The 21,527-nt window shown below is 48.5% G+C and overlaps 1 protein-coding gene across 1 annotated transcript in view; it reads right to left on the bottom strand.

Moving 5' to 3' along the window:
* ILDR2 (immunoglobulin like domain containing receptor 2) overlaps positions 1-20,801 on the bottom strand; it is a 60,555-nt gene extending 39,754 nt beyond the window's left edge. The window contains 4 exon segments of the mRNA XM_047704623.1: positions 3,472-3,505; positions 3,507-3,592; positions 4,512-4,844; positions 20,307-20,801. Coding sequence (XP_047560579.1) covers positions 3,472-3,505; positions 3,507-3,592; positions 4,512-4,844; positions 20,307-20,352 — 499 coding nt within the window. The 5' untranslated portion in view covers positions 20,353-20,801.
* Between the last annotated feature and the right edge of the window lie 726 nt (positions 20,802-21,527).

The raw sequence follows: 21,527 nt of genomic DNA, 5'->3' as shown, positions 1-21,527 counted from the left end.
CATCCCTACCTTGGGTTCCAAGGTCAAGAACCAAAGTCATTCTGCCTCCCCAACCTGCTTTCCAACCTGTATCCTTTCTTGGTTGATGGAACAGCTGGCTACCCAGCTCGCTAGAAATCATGGTGTCCTTTTGACTCATCCCTCTCTCTCTTTTTTTTTTACATTAGTCACCAAGATCCATCCCTTCCGTCTCTGAAATGTTTCTGTGTTGTCGCTTCTCAAGCCACTGGTCTGGTTCAGAATCTCACAGGCTTTCACCCACGCTGCTGCAGCAGCCCCACAGCCCAGGCCTCTGCTCTTGCATTCTTTTGCATGGTCTACCCTGCAGCTAAGTAGTGTTTTGACCCCGAGATCGCACTTCATTCCTCTGTTGGTGTTTCTGTACTGGCTCCCCATAGTCTTCAGGACAAAGTCCAAATTTCTTAATCTGACATATAAGATACTTGACCATCTTGTTCTGTCAACATTTCGTCTTCACCTTTCTATGATGGCAAAAAAATAAATTCTTAACTTCTTCTCTAATTTATCCCTTTAACTCGCCTTTCCTTACTAATTGGCCAGCTGAAATTCCAACCAGTTTTCTGCTCCCCACTTCGTGATCATCTTCAAGAAGAGCTACGCTCAGCTCCTTCCAGCCACCATCAACAGTTTCTTTTCATTCTTGTGGGATTATTCCTTTTAACTCTGACCTACAGCAAAAGGCCATAGTCTATTCTCTCTGGCTTCCTTGTGAATCAATGTCATCCTGTACATTCTTATAACCAACCTGTAACCCCTTCTATCTCTGTCACGAGGACTTAAGTCCTGGGAGGTCATTTTCTTGTTTGACAAGGTAGTCACACCCCTTATGTTCCTCAACTTTTCAATCCCCAAATTCTGAAATTGAAATGGATCTCAGAATTAAGCTAAACACCTTTTCTTATATGGAAATGTCTCATTTATAACAACTCCCAAGATTTTTTTCCACCCTCCTGGGACAAAGAAGTCACTACTCCTGGGAAGGCTTATTTCATCTTCAGTTGGCTCCAATTGTTAAGTTATTTCTTCATTTTGAGATGGACTCCTGCCCCTTATAACCTGTACTCCTGGTTCTAGTTCTACACAGCCACACAGGCAGAGTAAGTTTCTAGGCCCTCTTCTGTACAATTTCAACTAGAGATACTTCCCAAGTCCTCCTTCACTAGATCAAACCTTCCCAGCCCCTCTAACCATTCCTGATGTAATATTCAATGACTGAGGCAGTGGCTCATGGAGGTTGCAATTAGCAGACTGTTGACTCAGTTATGTGCCCCCTGAGGTCTTCATCTCCTTGAGGTTGACCTCAGACATCAGGCTGCTCTCTTGGCCTCACATGAAAGGAATACCTAACCATTGGGCCTGTAGGATATAACAACCAAACAGAATTTTAAAAACTGTGACGATATTTTGAAACATTCTACGAAGGGTATCAAGACAAAGAAGACTCAGAAGTTTGCATCTGGGAAGTAAATACAGTCCTTCCTGTGTCCCAAAAATTCTCGTTGATTTCAAACTCACTTCTTTAAATAAATAGCACAAGTAGTGTTGCCCTAAAAAGTTCACATGGCAAATATATCATGCTCCGAACATTTCTAATTAATGTGGAACACAGCGGAGTGATGTGTTTCTCCTCCCCAAGAACGCTAGCATGTACCTCCTCATCTCACAGACATGCTTCTTCTGTGATGAGTTGATTTGCAGCCCCCCCCCCCGTTTTCCTTTACTATTCTTTTTAGAGTGACAGTGGTTTCTGTTCTTCATCTCTTCTCCCATCATTGGTGACCGTCTTCATCTGAGCCTTTCTTTCACCCACCTCTCTTTGCCCCAAGGATGGTGTCTTCCCCCAATGACTACAACTTTGGATCCAGGGGAATGCCCTTCCCGCATGTCAGCACATCCTCAGCGGACAAGGCTTTCCCTCTATTCATTTTCCCACATTTGCAGAATTGGGAACAAATTATTTAAAGTGGTTTTTACCTGGCATCCTTTTCCCCTGCACAGGCAATTACTTCTCTGCAAATGTCTGCACTGGCCAGATAATTGTGTCCACAATTAGCTAATTGCAGGCTCAATGAGCCACTTGTTCCTTCAAACTTGGCCATGAGAGTTGTGTGATTGGGCAGAAATTTATCTTTTTATTCCCTTCTGATTTACAGAGTCACTGCAGATCCCAAATCTGATTTCTCTGCATTCTTCCACAATGTCAGTATAAGCCTTTTTACTTTTTTACCTCCTTTTGTATGTCTGTCCTACTTCCCATTTTTTACAAATCACAGCAGCTATGCTTCACATATTAGACCCAAGGAATATGTATTTGAATTAAGTCAGCCCTCTAGCAAAGGTTAATTATTATTAATCAAAGTTTTAGTTATTAATAAATAATTACCTTAATACATCTTATAAACCATAAAAGTAAGGCATCAGAATACTTGATTTGCTAAAGGCACACAGTCATCATAGAGTAAAACTAAAAATCCTAAATAGCAAATTCCACTTTCTCCCTGGGCCCTGAGTTTCCCACATAGGGTAAAAGTAACCTTCAACCTCATTTGCCTTTAAAAGAAACCTTCCTCCAAATTGTTATCACCTGGCTTCTTGGAAACTACAAAAAAAAAAGTCATTTCATCTAAAAAATGGCCTCAAGCATTTACCTTTCTCCTACAACTAATGCAGTTTCTTTTCTTAATTTCTGTATATTTATTCTAATTTTGTTGTACAACCAACATTCTATAGAACATGAAATATGTGCTCAATTTTCAGTTCCATACACGGAAGTCATTTCCCACTGACACTTCTCCAATCTGCAAAAGAGGACACGTGGCCAAAAATAATGAATTTTCCTTTACAAAGAAATTAATAAAGATTAGATCTATTTGCTTTGAGAATGACTCAGAAGCTTTTAGGTTTCAAGGCATTTGCCTTCCAACTAAACCCTAGCAGACTCTCCAATAGTTCTTTCCATCAAGCACGTTTCATGATTAAACCCTCCAGCTGACAGCCACCCTTCCTCAGGACTGTCTTACATGTAGGTAACTGAATGGAAAAAGATTCCTGACATCTTGGGAGATTCCTCACTCAGCAATGAATTCTTATCTCTCAGTTGTCTTTACTCTGCTTCAAAGGCGTCTGGCATTTTCTTCAACACTTAGCACACAAAAAGAGAAGTAAAGCCTAAGAGCAGAGAGAAATCAGGGTTAAGGGGACACAAGCGGAAAAGAGGGAGAAAAACAACCCTGAGAGAGCAGAAGAGACATCAGGACTGTGCCAAAAAGGGCCTCCAAGAAACCAGGTGCAATAAATATGGCTATTGCTCATGAGGAGTTTCTAAAGCCCGTTTGTGCACAAGAAATAAAGCCCGGTGTATGCACGCCGCTGGGTCACGCGGGGAACAGTGAGCGGAGGGAGCAGCGCGAGGGGTCTAAGACGGCCAAGCTGCCGATGGCTTTCACTTACCCAACACCAGCAGCTCAGCCAAGTCCTCGTTTTTTGCCCTCCAGGTCATCGGGGGTGGTGATGATACAGTAATAGAGTCCGCTGTCTCCCCACATGAGTTTTCCAATTTGAAGATCTGCATCTGTTACCATAAAAAGAAGGTCCAATTCCTAAAACGTCTCCCTGAAAGGAAAGCACTGGACAATGGAGGGTGAGAGGGGGCTGTTCCAGAAGGAATGTCTGCCGTGTTCTACTTCGCTGCCTAAATGGTGGTTGACAAGATGTCTGCTTTACTTCCAATGAACAAATAAACAAACAGATAAAAACCCGATAGCAAATACTAGCATCCCTAAGGTGAAAGACTTAGGGCGTTCCCAGAAACTGGTCTAGTTCTAGTCCAGTTTTGGGAATAGAAGACTGCTTTCAACTAACCAGGTCTGCAGAAGTCCTTGAAAGCCAGGTCATTCCAGAATTACTTTGGACTCCTGGAAATGAGCTGGCTTCACAGGAGTTCTTTGAAATTCAAATGATCAAATAGATCAGGTCAGCCTCGTAGGCCCTTTTCTTGTCCAATACTTTAGGGAGCAAAAGAAAGGGTAGAAGTGATACAGAAGCACACGGGGCTCAGGCTGAGGCATCTACCTGGCTCTGGACGGTGTATACGTACATCCCTTCTCCCAGCAGAGGAACTTCTTAGGGAAGTCTGCTCTCTGACTTTGGGAAAGGGCCATAAAGGCTGATGTCAAGGTGTATTTGAGAACATTCTTTGATGAGAACCTCTTTCAATTCAGTTCTGATAGCAAGCTCCTCAGACTAGAGGTCAGGTTTGAGAAAGACCATTTCCAAAGCTCATCTCAGTGTCTGTTCTAGATATTACACCCCTCCCCCTCCCCCCCCTCGCTGTCACATTAAGTCATCTGCTAGGCTTCTTGATGCTTCCACTTCCCATAAAATCAAAATCTTGAGGGGTTGCAAGGCAGAGAGGCTGACATCCCCCTGTGTTTGGGACAACAGAACTCATCTCCCTTCTATTCCGGGATTCAAAGCAGAGGTGTCATTACCATGCACGATCGTAATCTCTCTGCCCCTGTAGAAATCTCCCAGGGTGACGGTCGAGCCCTGTTTTGAAGCGACCACGCGGACAGTCCTCCTGCTGTCTAAGCAATCCAAGTAGGGGTCCCATTCCAGGTTTCTTTTGCTGAGAGACTGGGCCCGGGTAGAGGACATGCCCAAGGACTCCCCCATGCGATCCTGGCAGTAGGATTTGAACTTCCACTGCACGACGGCAGGCTGTCGGGAGGACGTGGAGAAGTGGCAGCGGAGCACGGTGGGCTGAAAGAGCATGGCCACCTTCTTCTTGTCGAGCACCGTGACTTGAAGGCCGTCAGCCATGGCTGCAAGACAGAATGAGTATATCCAATGGTACCCACATCCTGGACCTCACCTCACGCCACACACACACACCTCTCCATCTCACCTCCCTAACCTGCCCCTTCCCACCTTCTCCATCACAGCTAATGGCATCAGTATCCATCGGGTGGCATTGTCTGGACACCTGCCTTCACTCCCAATGTCCAGGCAATCACTAAGCCATATCTGCCTGATCTCTCTCTCTCTTTAAGTTTTTATTTATTTGAGAGAGAGAAAGAGACAGCATCAGCAGGGGGAGGTGCAGAGGGAGAGGGAGAAGCCGACTCCTTGCTGAACAGGGAGCCTGACCTGGGGCTCAGTCCCTTGAGATCATGACCTGAGCCAAAGTCAGACGCCACCCAGATGCCCCTCCACTTGATCTCTTAATATCTTTATTATCTTCTCTCCTCTTTGACCTCACTGCCATTGCTTCTGTTGGCACCCTCTTCATTTCTTACTTGTATTACCATAATCTCTTGTCTGGTATCCCCACCTACAGTTGCCCATCCTTGCTATATAGTTCAGATGATCTTTCTAAATTGGACTGCTATGGCTCAGCTTCTTAAAACCCATCCCTCAGCCTCCATAGCCTTCAGGATAGAACCCAAAGTTCCTGGGAAGGCACTGAAGGTGCCCCATCGTCGAATCCCTCTTACCTCCTCAGCCTCATTTCTGGTGGCATCTCTATTTGAGCACCAAGAATAACCAAGCAAGTAACAGGTTCCCCAAGCGGGACTTGCTAGCTCACACCTCTAGGTCTTTAGCACGTGATACTCTCAGTTTCTGGAATGCTTTTTTCGTCACTTCTTTCATTGGGAAACTCTTTTCCACCTTTCAAAACCCAGATTAAAGGCTTTCGGTAGGCCTTCTCTGACCCTTAATTCATTACTCACTTCCTCCTTTGTGCCATCAGAACCTCAGCATCCTCTTTTAGAGATTTCTTATAATTACTCTGCAAGTATTTATTTTCATGCCTGTCACCCCTAACTGAGCTGTCAGGTAAGAAACGTGTCTTATGTCGTGGTCCCAGCTTGTGAAGCCCGTAAGTACTCAACAAATATTTGATAAATAAAGACCATGAGGCTGGGAAGTATGACTTCAGGAGAAGTGACTTCCCTTCCAGCTGATAACCAAGCAAAGGGGACAGAGATGAAGGGAAAATGAAAGCTTTAAGAGAAGTGAAGACTTCCGATCAAAAGCAGTAGACTAAGTTCAAAAGCTTTGAACGGTAATCAAGAAAAAAAAAAAGTGAGGAAAAAAATGCTAGAAAGCAGATGAGAAGTTTAAGTGGTGAAAAGATCCAACCTGAGGCCTGGTGTCCAAGAAAGAGGGACATTTCAGTGAATGGCAGACCAGGGGAGTGTTTGAGAGGCAAAAGCTCTCTATTAACTCAATGGTGAGATCTAGAAATTCCAAGCAAAGAGAACTTAACTTTCTCAGTTGGATGGGAGAGTCAAGAGTTTCTAGCTTGATCTGACATTAGAAGCAGAAGGAGAATGATGATGAGAGGCAGAAAAAAGGAATATGGATAGAAAGACACGGTAAAGAGGTTCTGAATTAAATTCAGGAGCCTACCAAGTCAGCTTCAGGAAGCTTGAGACAGAACATTTCAACCTAGAATTACAGTGGACTTGAGACACACAAGGAAGGACTCGTTTCCTTGGGGTGCCTTCCATCCTTTATCACCGCCAGTGTTCAAAATGACCTTCTGCAAACATACTCACTCTTATGGTTCAAACATACATTTATTTATGAACATCTCCTATGTTCTAATGCTTCTGGGGAGAAAACAGTTTCTGTGTTCTGCGGAATTAGGAAGTGCGAGTATTTGAGATTTACCAAATCTTGGTTTTTGAACCTACCAGGTATCCTAGAATAAATGAAGGAATGCATGCACATGGTAATAGTCATTACTGTGGAAATTTCTAGAATTTTGTAGAGAAAACCAGTTAAATGTGTCAGAGGTAGCACAATATAGTAAAATAGCACTGGAATCACATAGATAGGGTTTTGAGTCCCATCTGGCCATCCAGTAGCCATGAGACCTTTAGAAGCCTCATAATCCTTACTCACAGGGTTGTAAACAAACAGCTCGCAGGGAGAAGACCCTGGAGCAGCCCCGTGACCATGCCCAGTACTCACAAAACCTCCTTCCTGTTTACTGCCTTTCCTCTCACCTCCCACACCAAGGCTCCCGAATCTCCATGAACATTCACCACCAACAGGTTTGAATACAGTCAGAATATGCAGATCAGCCCCATCAAGGGGCAAATCATTCCTCTCTGGAAGCTCACTGAAGAACCCCCATTTGTAGGCTCCATTGTTTCCTTCCACCACCCCCCAAATATTGATTTGGTTCATTCCACTGCTCCCTAAGTCACAGAGCTGGATTGGGAAAATAAATTTCTTTACAGTTTCGCCTTAAATTCTATTGCATTAGTTCTTAACTTTGTCATTCTTCTCCAAATCCTTATTCGCACTCCAATTTTGCAGGTAACAGAAAAGGGACAGAGGGGAAGAGACCAGCAGGCTGTGGTTGAGGCTGGAGAGCCAATCACAGACATCGTTCCCAGTACAACGCTTTGTACTTGACCACACCACCTTTCTTCTCTGCTACCTGCTCAGGCTATACCTGGAAAATCCCATTTCCTAGTCTTTGTAGGATAAATAAAACCAGCAAAGGAGGCAGGTGCTAAATAAAAGTGTTGTAGGGTTTTCTGTTTGTTTTGTTTCACCGGGGGACTTTTTTTGACAGTTAAGTGTGGGGTTTTGCTCATTAGGGGAGTACTAACAATAACCTCCTTCCCAGCTCTGTCCTCTGTTAATGAGATTAGCTGCTTGACCAAGCCACTGGACTCCCTCAATTTAAGAAAGGGAGCGGGAAGGGGCAGAGGGAGAGAGGGAATCTCAAAGAAGCTCCACACCCAGCACGGAACCCAACGTGGGGCTGGATCTCACAACCCGGAGATACGATCTGAGTTGAAATCAAGAGCCGGCTCAAGTGACGGAGCCACCCGGGCGCCCTTGGACTCTCCTAATTATTAATGGAAGTTCGTTGGTTCTCAGCTTGTTCCATGACAAACAATATAAAGTCGTGCTCCCAAAAATAAGGAATAGAGAGTCAGAAACGTCTGCCTTTTTATAATGTGAGAGTTAAAGGCATGGAATTGGGAGCTAGCACTAAAGTAGATTCCAAGCTTTACCACTTCGTAGCTGCATGACCGAAGGCAAATTTCTCAACTCACGAGTTTCACTCTCCTCACTGGTGAATATTTCCTCATCGGTACATAAAAATTGTAACTACCTTATGGAGCTCCCCGAGGGTTACATGAACATTTAACCTAAGCACTCAGGATAATATGGTATACAGTGGGCACTCAGTAAATGTATTGTGGCTGCTGCCGTCAAGAACAGTCTGCTAACTTCTGGTGAAGCTGTGAACCTAGAGCTTGGTGAGCACAGAAGCCCGGACAGGAGGTGCTGAATGCGTGTAGTGCAGGATGGGCAAGACTGCACGAGAATGTTAGAACAGGTAATGAGGAGTTGCACAGTGACGATGCCCGGGGTGTGCTCCTCACGGCACAAACACGTGTGCACCTCCTGGAAATCAGAAAATGGAGGATAACCATGTGTGCACGCGTGCAGGTATAACGGGACCTTGGGACCGTAAGCTAAGGACGGAGCCGGACAACGGGAGAGGACAGGACTAGAAACTTCAAGGAAATGCCAGTGTATTGGACCTTTGAGGAAAATAAAAGTGAAGAGTTAAGAGAGAACGCTGAAAATGCCTGTCTCTGCTTTAGTCTGTGAAGCTGGAGCTCCAGGAGGAGTGCCACCCAATTCTTGAGCCTCCCCTGGCCCTGCCTATTAGGAACCCCATTCCCACTGGAGGGTGGGGTCTGGAGTTGCTCTTCCGGCCCAAGCCCTGAATTCCAGGTAAGGGCTTTGCTTCCTTACACCCACCAAGCAGCATCTCTTTCACTTAATCTGTGTTTATCTTGGACTGTTTCCTTCTGATTTGCAAACCATGCGTCCAGCTAGGACTGACGCTTACTCTGAGCTCCAGCCTGCTTGCCTGGGCCACAATACCAGCCCCTTCTCTAGAGGATTTGGGACTGTTTCCTATCCCTTACTCATGACTGAATCAAATCCGAAACAGACGTGGCTAACCACCCAACTTCAAAAAATACCTCTCATGGGACCTCCATTCCTACCTCCACATGAGGCCCCTCAGAGATAGTACGTAATTGCAGCAAACACTAAAATGCACGAGCCCGCACGCACGCTGAGATCAGGCCTGGGAACACCCTCCCTCTGCTTCACATTTCCAAGAGATCTTCCCTGGGGTGAGGTTCCTATCCTGAGCTCTGGTCCCAACTCCTACAGAAATTTTTTCTATTTCACCACTTGTCAGACACCAAAACCTAGTACTTCTTACGCTAGAGTCGCTACAGGCTAATAAGAACATTTTTGTATGCAGGTAAACAAAATGTCAGCCTCTTCATGGTGTTCATCTGTGCATTTGATCTAAGAAATCTTATTCCTTCCCACGGTTCCAACTATCACTATGTCTCAGACCCTCACCTCTCTGAGGCCTCATCTGCACATTTTAACAGATGCTTCAAGTTCAACGTGTCTAACTCCAGTCTTGTTCTCTTTTCCCACTCGTTTCTAAAGGAATCCCTCCCCACTGCCTCCCTCTAGCTCCTTTGCCAGTATACCTCCATCCTATCACCTCAGACAGAAATCATAGCTTTGGCGATCTCCCGTCTGTCCCCAAGTACATTTGGTTGGTCACTAAATTTTAGCATCTCTCAAATTTGACCCTTCTCGATCTCCATGTCACCTCCTTAAATTAGGGTTCCACTCCTTCTACTAGATACTAATCATGAGATGCTTACTACGTGTCAGAAATTGTGTTAAGCATTATTCATGCAGTATCTTCATGATTTTTTCCCAAAAATTCTATAAAGTATTTTATAGTATTATTATCATACTCATTTTATAGATAAAGACCCTGAACCTCAGAGAATGTGTGTATCTTCCCTACCATCTCAGGGTTAGCAAGTGACGGTATGAACCCAGGCTGCAAAGCCCTTGACCATCCCTCTACACAGGCCTTTATTACCTCCTAAGTGGCCTCCGTACTTTCAGCACCAAATCTAGGGTTGCGGGTTTAATCTAATCATGTCCATCCATGCTTTAAGGCCTCCATTGATTCCCCATTGCTTCCAGGGTAAGACCCGAGTGCCTAGAGAGGGCATGTAAGGTCTTCCCTGCGATGTGGCCCCAAGCACACTCCAGACGCACGGAAACAGTTTCCATTCTTTACCTGTCAATCTGTCACTCCTTTTCCCTGGGGAGACCCGAGAGCATGTAACCGAAGGAGGCCCAGCAGCCCAGAGAGAAAGCAGCACTGAGTGTGGGTCCTACAAGGCTGGGACTGGGTCCAGGCCCTGGTGACGCCGTAAGGGACGTCTGTGTCGGCACCCTTAGAAAGAGACTTACGGAGGTTCGGAGAGAATCTGTGTTTCATCCTAGAAACGAAAGCAAGTATTGCAGAACACTGGAGAGAAACGGCTGAGAGAAGTCGGCAAAAGGACAGAAAAGGAAACGAAGCAAAGTAGGGTCATTCCATAGGAACCTGTAAAAATTAGGATTCCTGACTGAAAGCTTTCCAGACAGCATAGAGAAGGTCATAAGTGAAGACTGGAGATTCCGTGCTCTTGGGCATTTGCAGGGGAGGGAATCCTCTTTCTCAGACCCCCCCAGACCATTCCTATAGTTTTCACTGTGCCCTTGATGCACAGAGAAACTGCCCTTGACTATTAAATTCAAATTCAATCATAATCATATTTCAAAACATTATGTTAAGTTCTGGGAAAATCAGTTTAAGATACCAGTCCCAGATCTTGAGAAATTCAATATAAACTTTACTTCTGACTCTAAGGTCCCTGAGGGCAGGGACCAGGATTCGGCTGACTCTGATCCCCAGGACAGAGCAAAGCCACAGAATACACATGAAGCTCGCACAATCAGGAAGGAATCAAAGAATGGAAGAGTAAATGAAGGATTGAGTCTAAATGACCTTTCTTAGCAGGTTGCCTGGCACAGAAGGGATTCTGGCAAATTACTAGAAAGACCGCCTGAAAGGAGAGTGGTGACTGACAGCTCAGAGAGCAGCCCCCAGCTCCGCGGGCCACTAGGCCAAGGAAGCTCAGCTCCACGTGCAGACACGGCTTCCCCTCGTGCAGCAAGATAAGGTCCTGCCCCAATTCTCCTGTGAAGAAGAGGATCCCACACTCAAGGAGCTGTGTTCCCGCAAGAACAACAGAAACGGCATCTAAAGCAAAGCTGTTCTTATTTTTAGCAATATCATTTTTTCCCGAAGCAAGTTCCTTTTCCCCACTCATTAATTGGTAAGCGATTCCTGCCTGCCAGCATCTTTGGGAGGGAGACCTAGAAGCACAGCCCCATTTTACCTTATTTTATTTGAAATATTTATTTATTTGAGAGAGAGAATACACACACAAGCGAGGGGGAGGGGCAAAGACAGAGGGAGAAGCTGGCTCCCCGCTGAGCAGGGAGACCGACATGGGACTCGATCCCAGGACCCTGGGATCATGACCTGAGCTGAAGACAAACGTTTAACTGACCGAGCCACCCAGGCGCTCCTCACAGCTCCATTTTGTAGAACAAAGATCACTGCTGAAGGTAATGGAAAATCATCATTGTAAAGATAGGCATCTTCAGAAATTTTGTATACAGCTCCAGCATCTTTTAAGTTTTGAAGTCCCAGAAGTGGGGTTTTGACCTCAGAATCACATGTTTCCCAGCATATCTTGGCCTTCTCACTCCTAAGGTTTCGCTTCATTCAGTATGACGGTACAAATCTTCCTTTTCCTGGCTTCAAGTTAGATCCTCTTTAAGACGTTTATCTTTTGTCCTCACACTGCTAACAGTTGTCCTAGTTTCTTAAAACACTGCTTAGGGACAACCGATGGGCAGGTTTTCTAAGTGTAGGAGATGAATATGAAGTATCCCATATCTCCTCTGGGTTTGGTCCATGGTCCAGATGAGGAAATAAAGCCTGTCCATCCCCCAGAAGCACTGTCAGGATGGGATCAAAGTATTTGGAGAAATGTCGGCCGGCAAGATCAAGGTTTAAAGGCATCTTAAAAAAAAAAAAGTAGATAGGATCTACTTTTCCCCCTAAAAAAAGAGAAACCATTCATCTTCCTATATACCTGGGTTAAGAATAAAATAAAATAAAATAAAATAAAATAAAATAAAATAAAATAAAAAGACTTTAGAAAGAATAGTAGACATTCCCTTGGTATTTGCCTAATATCTAAGCCTGATTATCCAGCTCTCCCATTGGTTCTAGAAGTTAATCGCCTGCCTTCCAGCAAATTCCTTTCCTGCCTAAATTGGCCAGGATCAACTTCTCCTGTTTGCTAACATGACACCTGACTACTCAAGCCATTTTATGGTTAGGGTGACCAGATGTACCATTTGGAGATTAAAAAAAAAAAAAAAATGACCGCATTCTTGTATGTTTTCTCCCTATTAGTCCCCAAAGGCAGGACTAGCTCCCCCTCTTCCATGGTGCTATGGTGAATGTCAGTGCTGCCCTTGCCCAAGAAGGCCTTGCTCATGGCCTAGTTCTTATTTGCTGCCCACCACGCTGGTACTCGTGCACACTGTGCTCGCCATTCATTAAGCATATGTCCTGGGTGTCCAAATGAGCCATGCTTTCCCGTTCTCAGCTGCCACTGTGCAGATGAAAGCCAGAAGCATATCTCTTTTCTGTCTGGTGGGCCTTGTCTTCCAGAGATCGACATGAGCTCATGAGTAATGTCTAGCCGGCCTACCTACCGTTCCAGTGGGACCAAAGCTGCACTGGAAGAGGTTAGTCCCCGTCCTGCAAGGCAGAGGTCCTTTGGAAACTGTTCTGGTTCACTGGTTCACTGATTCACTGGGTGGGTCAGCTTTCTGGGATGCACCGGCTCTTTGGACAGAGAAAACTCCTGTAAGAAAGTTCTAACCAACCTCTACCACCTCGTTACCTGTGTTTCCAGTTTAGATCTCCCACCTGAGCTCCAGACCCAAATACATGACCTCATTCTCCATGTGGCTGGGACACAGACACCTCCAACTTGTCGCTCTGTAGAAGGAGACACTAACTGCCCGCTTCCCTTAGTGAAGGAACTTCTCGAGTTTTAATCCAGCCAGCCAACCCAACCAAACACTACGTCTCCTAGCTTCTCTGTAGTTAGTTGTGATCGAATATTCAGGACGCAGGTACATGAGGAGAAGTGACTTGCAGCTTCTGGGCCACCTCCCCAGAGCCGCATGACAACCTGCATGCCCTGGGCCTCTGCTCTCCTGGCTCCGGCTGGCTGGGAACGGCTGTCACGGGGGCAGTCTGGGCAGCCGCATGCTGGGAATGGCAGACGCACCCCCAGGACGTCTGAATTGTTACCGGAGAGAGAAGGAAATTATTTTGTGTGAGTTTCTGTATTTTAGAGTTTCTTTGCTGTAGCAACTTAGACCGTACTTTTATAAAATGCAAAATATCAACCTTTATCTCCTTCCCTTACATGTTTCATCTCCTGTGTTAGTTCATGCCCAAAAATGTCATCTCCAGCAATCCCATGCCACAAGCCTGAAGGGTCTCTGGCACTCCTGCCCCTTCAGTCTGCAGGTCCAACCATGTCACCACTACCCCTCCATCTGCAGTCACTCTGTCCACCTCTCCCATCCCCATTGCACCCTGTGACGTCAGGCTCTCGGTATGCCTTCTCTCTCTTCCCGCACGAGTCTCCCGGGTGCTCTCTGCTGCATGTTTGCCCACACCTATCCCACTCTCCACATTGCGGTGCAAATGATATTTCCAAAATGCACATCTAAGCATGGCACTCCTTTGCTCTGACCCTTTCAAAGTGGCCTTCTAGCCACTTCAGGAGCACAAGGGACAACCGGCCCCCTTTCAGAGAAGGCCGCTCTCTTTCATTCCTCCTGTGGCACTAAATTCCCCAGCCATACTAAAATATTTGGAATTTTCAGAGATCACTTCCTCCCTGATTCTTTAAATCTATAAATCCCCCTTCTTCCATCCCACTTTTCCCCTAGTAATTCCTATGTATCCCTCCAAACTCGCTCAGCTATCACTTCCTCCAGAAGTTTCTTCTCGCTCTTACTGTAGTCCCAGCACCCCAGAGAATGACATGACAGTTGCCTGAGAATTTCCTACCCAGCTCTCTGTCTCTGTCATCAGCAACAAACTCTCCCCAGCAGCCTTTAAAGACTCCGCGGTGTGGTAGGTACTCAGCACATTTGTTGAATGATTTAACCCAGTTAATAGATCAGATTATTTGTTCCCAATTAGTTTTCCCTCCAGACTCTTGCCTTGTTCCCTGTAGGTAGAATGCACTTACCACTCCAAGAACCCTGGACTCTTCTGCGTGACCTGCATGCCATAAGACGCGTCCAGGCAGAAGCTTAAAAGGCATGTGCCTGCTTTGGCTCTGGTCACTCTAGGCTCTCGCCCTGCCCCTTTGAGCCCTCTGCCACAACACAAGCATGCCCAGACAGTGGCTGACCCTTCGTCCTCAGTCTCAGAAGAGGAAAACATTTGGAACTCAGCCAAGTCTACCAATTCTAGCCAATTCACAGCTGACTTGAAGCTGACTTCAGCTCTCACGTCATATGAGCAAGAACGAGATGTTTGCTCTTGAGAGCGTTTGAGATTTGGAGACTGCTCATGGCTATGTCAAAATGCTGACCGATACACCTCTTTGGGGCTCATAGTTCGTATCGAGGGCCTACTGTGTGCCAAACATTGCGCTAGGAGTTTTACATATCCGCTTTAACGATGACAACAACCCTGGCAGGTAAATTAATTTCCCGTGTTTAAAAGAGAAAATAAGGTAAAATATTAAGCTAGTATTCAAACCCAGGTCAGTTTGAATCTAATCCCTCTCCCTGCACGGCCTCTAAGTCTGCCTCCGGATGAGCCAAGGGCATGGCAGGAGTGACAAGGCAGGATCCCAGGCTGAATGCGAGGGTTCGACTCCCAAGGCAGGCTACCACTTCTTGCAGGAGTGCGGACACTGCAGGAGAACAGGGGAAGCAACATGTTCTTCTCAGCTCTTCCTTGGTTCTTGGCCCATAAAGAACACTAGTCATCCAAAATGCCTTCTTCTACTTTCAGAGAGCCAAGAGCTATCTCGATGACCAAAATGTTAAGCATGCACATGCCACAGCTACATCCTGTGTGGCTCCTGGGTACACAGCACCAGCCCCAAGGCCCAGGTGGGCTCTGAGATGCCAGCAGTATCTGCTGTCGCTGGGTCACGTCCTCTGCTCTGCTGGGCCTCACTTCTCATTTACGCCTTGCCTTTAGATCTCAGGGTCTAACTGGAAAAACTAAATGCTATTCTTTCTCACGTTCCCCTGCAACATTTCCCTGAGTTCTGTGAATTCTGAGCCCCTCGACCCAGTGCCCCATAACAGACACCATGTATGTTCACTTAAATCAAGAGTTCTACTTTGACCCACTGTGAGCGGAAAAGAATGTTTCCCTTGGATTCTGGTCCTTGACACAACCAAGTCATATTAAGTCAGTGATACTGTTTCTTGATCTTTTAATCAATAAGATACCATGGACTTGGGCAAGTTATTTATCCTCTCTGAGCCTTTGTGTTCTAATGTAGAAGTAGGTAATATTAGTCATTCTTGCTTAGGATGATCAAAAAGCATAATGTATATAAAAGTCCTTTAACATATGGGAAAGCATTATAGCATATAAAGAAGCAAGAACAAACCACCACATCATACCTTTCTTTATATTCTTGATTGGGGAAAAAAGGAGACATAAAAGCTAAAATGTTGGAAGGAGTGAAAAGGTGTGTGCATCCTGAAACCAAAGGGACATCCTGGGGCCATGTTGGCTCTAGTGGGATTCATCCCATCTGGTCCAAAGTGCTCACTTTCCTGTACCAGTCCCCAGCATGACCACATTTCATCGTTCAGAGTGGACCCTCTCCTGTCCACCAAGCACTGAGTGCTATTCCATTTGTTCCTCTGAAAATCCTAACGAGACCTCTCCCTCCCCAGCTGGTGTCTTTCATTCCAATCATTAATGAACAGGGAAGGGCTAAAGAAATGGGCTTTTCACTGGGTGAATTATAAAAGGAAGACTGGACCTGTCACTTTTTGGTCATGACTTCCAACTCACCAAAATTAAGTGGAGACAAGATTCTAAACCATAGCATCTTTAGAGCTGAAAGTGACCTCCGAAGTCATCTCATTCAACAGATTATGAGACTCAGATCCCATGGTTATAGAGTCAGTCTATGGGGCAGGAAGGACTAGAACCCAAACCTTAATTCCCAGGTCAGGGTTCCTCCCACCAACCAAGTTCTGGTACTAAAACTATGAACACTGTACTGAGCAGTAAGTACTTACCCTAAGACTATAAGCATAGTATTGCCCTAAAACCGCTACTACTACTAATTCCAAGCCTGTAGAAATGAGCCAACCAGCAGAATCATGTGAGTCTAAAATCTAAAGAGTGATACTGAAAACAAGCCCTCTCTCCCGGTCCAGAGAGAAGCATCTGGCTGAGAGAAGGAGGGGAGAGCGGAGGGCTGTGATAATGTTGAAAGAAGGTGCTCGGTAAGAGCAAGGTCTCTTCTGCAGGGAAAAGGAGAACAGAGGAGGGAGAGAAATTAAAAGTGTGCAGGACAGGGAAGAAGACAACGGAAGCTGAGGCGTCAGCAGTCTCTGAAAGCGACTCTTCCTTCTCCGGGACTAATATTAACACTTGAATCTCTGCTTCCAAGCCTGTCGGCACACAGTCACCAGGCATCTACCTGAATGCAAACCAGACCAGGTGACAACCACCCGTTGGAAATGTCCTTCCCCCCACAGGGTAGGTTAGGAGCCACCGTGAGGTACCCCCACTGCACTTGGTGCAGATCTCCATTATTGCTTGGACACAAGCTACTCCATAACTGTGTCCTGCCACCAGACTTCGAGTGCTGGAAGGCAGGGCCATGTCTAACCGCACCTGGATGTAGGGGTTTACTCAGCCGCTGACGAGGCATGAACACGTGTCTTCCCTCAGCCACCACCTCTCCTAGGAGTTCCCTTCAGGATGGCTCCATCCCCACTTCAGGCTTGACTTGGGGGTGCCCATGCTCTCCTAGCCCCTCATGTGGCTCTCGCAGCTCTGATTGGAAGAACTTCTGCTTCCCAAAGTCACCAGAAAACCGGGCACCTGGGTGGCTCGGTGGGTTAAAGTCTCTGACTTTGGCTCAGGTCATGATTCCAGGATCCTAGGATCCAGCCCCGAATTGGGCTCTCTGCTCAGCAGGTATCCTGCTTCCTCCTCCCTCCCTCTCTCTCTCTCTCTCTCTGCCTACTTGTGATCTCTGTCAAATAAATAAAAATCTTCAAAATCACCAGAAAACTCACTTGAGTCTAGACTGACTGCTCTGTGAGGGGAAGGACTGGGTCTTTGCTCTCTCTTTGCCCTTAGCACCTATCCTAACACTTGGGAAGCACAGGAATTTAGTATGTGCTTGTGGAAGGGATGAATGCATGAATGACTAAAACCGAAAGGCTAACAGAGCAAGCAACCATCATCACAGAGAGACCCAAGAGTCTCCAGGACAACGCAGGGCCTGCTTCCCGCCTGCGAGCGTGTTTGTGGAGTGGACACAGCACCCGCGTTCCTCACAGCCTCTGCTGCCAGCAAGGAGGAGACGCCATCCGCATTCAGGAACAAAGACCGAGTGAACCCTCCTTCAGGTCCAACTGCTGGATGGCACCTGTTGCTAAAATAGCAGCTGAGAAGCGTCGTGTTTGTTCAAAACAACAATTTCGTACAGGAAGCAGCATCACAATGACAATAAGAAATCATGAGGCTAAATATACAGCGGAATTTCGCAATGAAAGACAAGGAAGGAGCTGCCTGAGGCTGAGGGAAAAAACTGAAGTGTTGATTAGAAATTGCTCAGCCTGCTTAAGAGAGACAAACAGGGGAGGGGGAGGGAGGAGAAAGAGAAAGTGGGGGAGGAGAAAGGGAGGGAGAAGGAGAATGAATGTGTGCCCCCGCCCCTGACTCATTTTTAATCTGTCCTTCCCTTTCTCCCTCCCTCGGTACCACCCCCTCAAGAGAGAATCCATTGATTGGGCCGGACTTAAATGTCTTACCTTTTCCTCTCGTGGTTTTTCTTTGAACGAGGAGCCTGAATCCATCTCCTCCGTGACCGCTCCTCTCCCCACCCCCCAGCCGCCATTGTTAGCTTCTCCACCTTGCTGAGGCTGAGAGGCAAGGGCTTGCGGGACTGATGGTGTGAGGGGGAAGCCGGAGCTGGGATCGGGGGTGCCTGACGTGCTCAGAGGGATCTTGAAAGCCAGCCTCACGTGCAGAGCAGAGAAGCCCGGGTGTCTGGCAGCTGAGATGGCCCTAACGAGGACCTGTTGCCGGCCACCAGGCAGGGGGCGGCTTCTCCACGTACCAAGCAAAGAAGGCACGGACAGAGCAGCAACTCCCCTCAAAATAAACACAAAACAGAACTCCCTACGACCAAGAAAACCCAGAGAGGCAGCTTTGAAGAGTGCAAATGGGATGGGCCTGGGGTTCGGGGAACTGGGGTCAAGTCCCTGTCCCACTGCACATCTGCTGTGTGCCCGTCACCTCCCTGGGCCTCCATTTCTAGAAAATGAGGGCTGGCCTAGATGGCCTGTGGCCCCTTCCTCATAAAATGTTGTCAGCCATCTAGCAGGGCTCTGTGTTCCGCTTCTGCTTCCACTCCCTGCAAATACCTCAAGTGCTTTTTCTGGACACACTCTGGGGTGTCTGGAAGAGCATCTCTGACTTAGAGCCCGGACGCCCAACTTAGCTCAGGGAGGTGGCGACACGGGTTTCAGGCCCGAGTTCCCCCCTAGTATGGCAACACAGAAGTAGAGGCAAATCAAGGACATTCAGAATCCGTGAGGGTGGAAGTGGAAGGCACTGGGAGGCCAGGGGAGTGGGGAGACATGGATCAGCCAAACCCTGAAATTAGAGATGATTCATATTTGAATAATGTGGGAGGGATGAACTCAGAGCAGCCAAGAGAAGAGGCTAACTCTGCAGACAAGGCCTGCCCACCCCCCTCCCCCAAACCTCAAGCCAGCACAGAGCAGAGCCAGTGTTAGGGTCCTTCATTTGGAACAGGAAAAAAAATGGGGCCATCAATAATCTTATTCTGAAGCTAAGGGAAATAGAGTTTTTGCTTTGCTTCTTAAATACATTCTACCCTCTTTCAATGACTGCCTTAGATGTTTCAAACTTCCTACTGACTTGATTTTTCCAAATCTTCTGATTGGTGCCCCCCGAGGGGACAGAACTGCATTTTTTGGGTGCTGTTTTCTGCTTTCTCTCCTGCCCTGCATGGCCCTCACCCCGTCCTCTCAACCTTTCTGATCCCTTCTCCATCCCTCGGTCTCCACCTTGCTGGGAATCTTTGTCTCTTCCAAACTCCGGGAACCTTCCTGCCCGACCTCACCAGCATCCAAGCTGGGTCACTTCGTGAATGTCTCAGGGCCAGCCACCCTGCCTGGCCACCGGCCCCTCGACCTCGCAGGACCCTGGCGTCAGGCAACAAGAACCTTTCCAGACCTCAGGTGGGTGGGAAGAAAGTTCCCCCAAAGGGAGGGAGAACCATGGAGTATGGAGCTAGCGGAAGCCACTCTGGTGCCGGGAGCAGCTCTCCCTTCTGTCTCTGCGGTTCCTCCTTCCTGGGGGAGGAAGATTCTGCTCCGCTGTGGGACCACTCCTCCCACGGGCACCGAGCGAGCGAGAGCAGGGCCCGAAACTCCACAACCAATCAGCCCGGGTCCCCATCTTGCTCCTCATCCCGCCCCACCGCAGCCCCGGAGCCCCGGGGAGAGCGCCGCGGGGTCTCCCGCTTCTCCGGGGAAGGAATCGGGGAGACACGCTCCTCCGCCCCTCACCTCCAGAAAACCAGTGCTCTTAATCAATGTCTCCTCCGAGCTTTCTTTTTCCTTTTCTTTTTTTGTTTTTTGTTTTTTCCTTTTTTCCCCTAGCCAGGCTCTTCCCAGGGCCCACAGCACCACGAAGTCAGGGTAAGACCGAGAAGAACCGTTGTGTGGGAGAGGACATGCCCGAGCTCTCCCGTGAGGAGTCAAACACCTGCCTCTCGGCCGTCTCACTTGTGGCGGGGTCCTCCCCCGCCTCCTCCATCATTCTCGCACACACACACGCACACGCGCGCGCGCACACACACACACACACGGCCCCTTCCCCCACTCACCGCCGACCTGTGAGCAGCTGGAAGCCCAGCCCCGGGGACCCGGGGGTGGGGTGGGAACGCGGCCCCGAGGGAACGCGCGCAAAGTTGCTCGCCGGGGTCGGGAAGGACGCCCACCTGTTAGCCAGAAGACGGCGGTCCACGCCAGCACGACCCCGTCCATGCTCCCCAACTTCCCATGCGGCTGGAGCAGCGGGCGAAGCGGGGGCCGGCGGCAGCGCGCGGCTCGGGGTAACCGGGCGGCCGCGGCAGCGGCGGGGATGCGGCCGCGCGCGCGAGCGGGCCCCCGGCGTCCCCCGGCGCCGCCGCCCGCGGGGCCCGCCTCGCCGCTCGCCCGGCGCGCGCTGCCGCGGGCTCCCCGGCTCGGCTCGGCTCGGCTCGGCTCCCGGCTGCGGCGCGGCTCCCGGCTGCGGCGCGGCTCCCCGGCGCGGCTCCCGCACGCCCAGGCAGCGAGCGCGGCGCGGGGTGAGCGCGGCGCGGGGCGAGCGCCTCCCGGCCGCAGAGCCCGCCGCGCGGGGGAGCTCGGCCGCCGCCTCCTCCTCCCCGCCGCCCGCCGCCCCGGGGCTTCCGAAGTTTCTGGGTCACGTGCCGGCCCCGAGGTCGCGCCTGGGAACAAAGTACGCCGCGGCGGAGGGTGCGGGGGAGGCGGCCGAGCGGGCTGGGGGGGCCGGGGGCTGCTCCCAGAGAGGCCAGCGTCCCGCGACCCAGGGAGTGGGGGCTCTGGCAGGGGGAGGGGTGAACGCAGGTGGCTGTGGCCAGCCTGAACCGGGACAGGGACAGACAGACCCAGAGGGGGACCTGTGGGGACTTGGCATAAATTGTCCCCGGACTTCGCCGAGCAGGTCCTCTGGGCAAAGGTGTTGGCTTCTGCTGGGCCCCCCATGCCCCCGGCTGCTTCCCTTCTTGTCAATGCAAGGACACCAGAGGCTCAGAGGTAGGAGGGAGACCAGCGCTGTGACCTTCTGTGGAAACACTGTGAGGCATAGTGAGGGCATGTGGCTCTTTAACAGAAAATATGTAAAACTCGAATGAAATAAACAAGTCTATCACTTACGTGTGTCCGACTCTTAATCACAGATCGGCCTTTTGGCTAAGATCCCATGCATGTGGCCAACACTTTACAGTGTGCACCGTGCATGCACATGGATTGTTTCCCTTTGTTTTTTTAATTTTTAATTTTTTGAATTTCTTTTCAGTGTACTAGAATTCATTGTTTATGCACCACACCCAGTGCTCCATGCATTAGGTGCCCTCCTTAATCCCCACCACCAGGCTGGCCCAACTTCCCACCCCTCTGCCCCTTCAAGGTCCTCAGATTGTTTTTCAGAGTCTATAGTC

The sequence above is a fragment of the Lutra lutra genome, chromosome 15 (genome assembly GCF_902655055.1).
Source record: "Lutra lutra chromosome 15, mLutLut1.2, whole genome shotgun sequence".
NCBI classification, from domain to species: Eukaryota; Metazoa; Chordata; class Mammalia; order Carnivora; family Mustelidae; genus Lutra; species Lutra lutra.
Note: the sequence above shows the minus strand (reverse complement) of the source record. Positions and strands in the feature narration are given on the sequence as shown.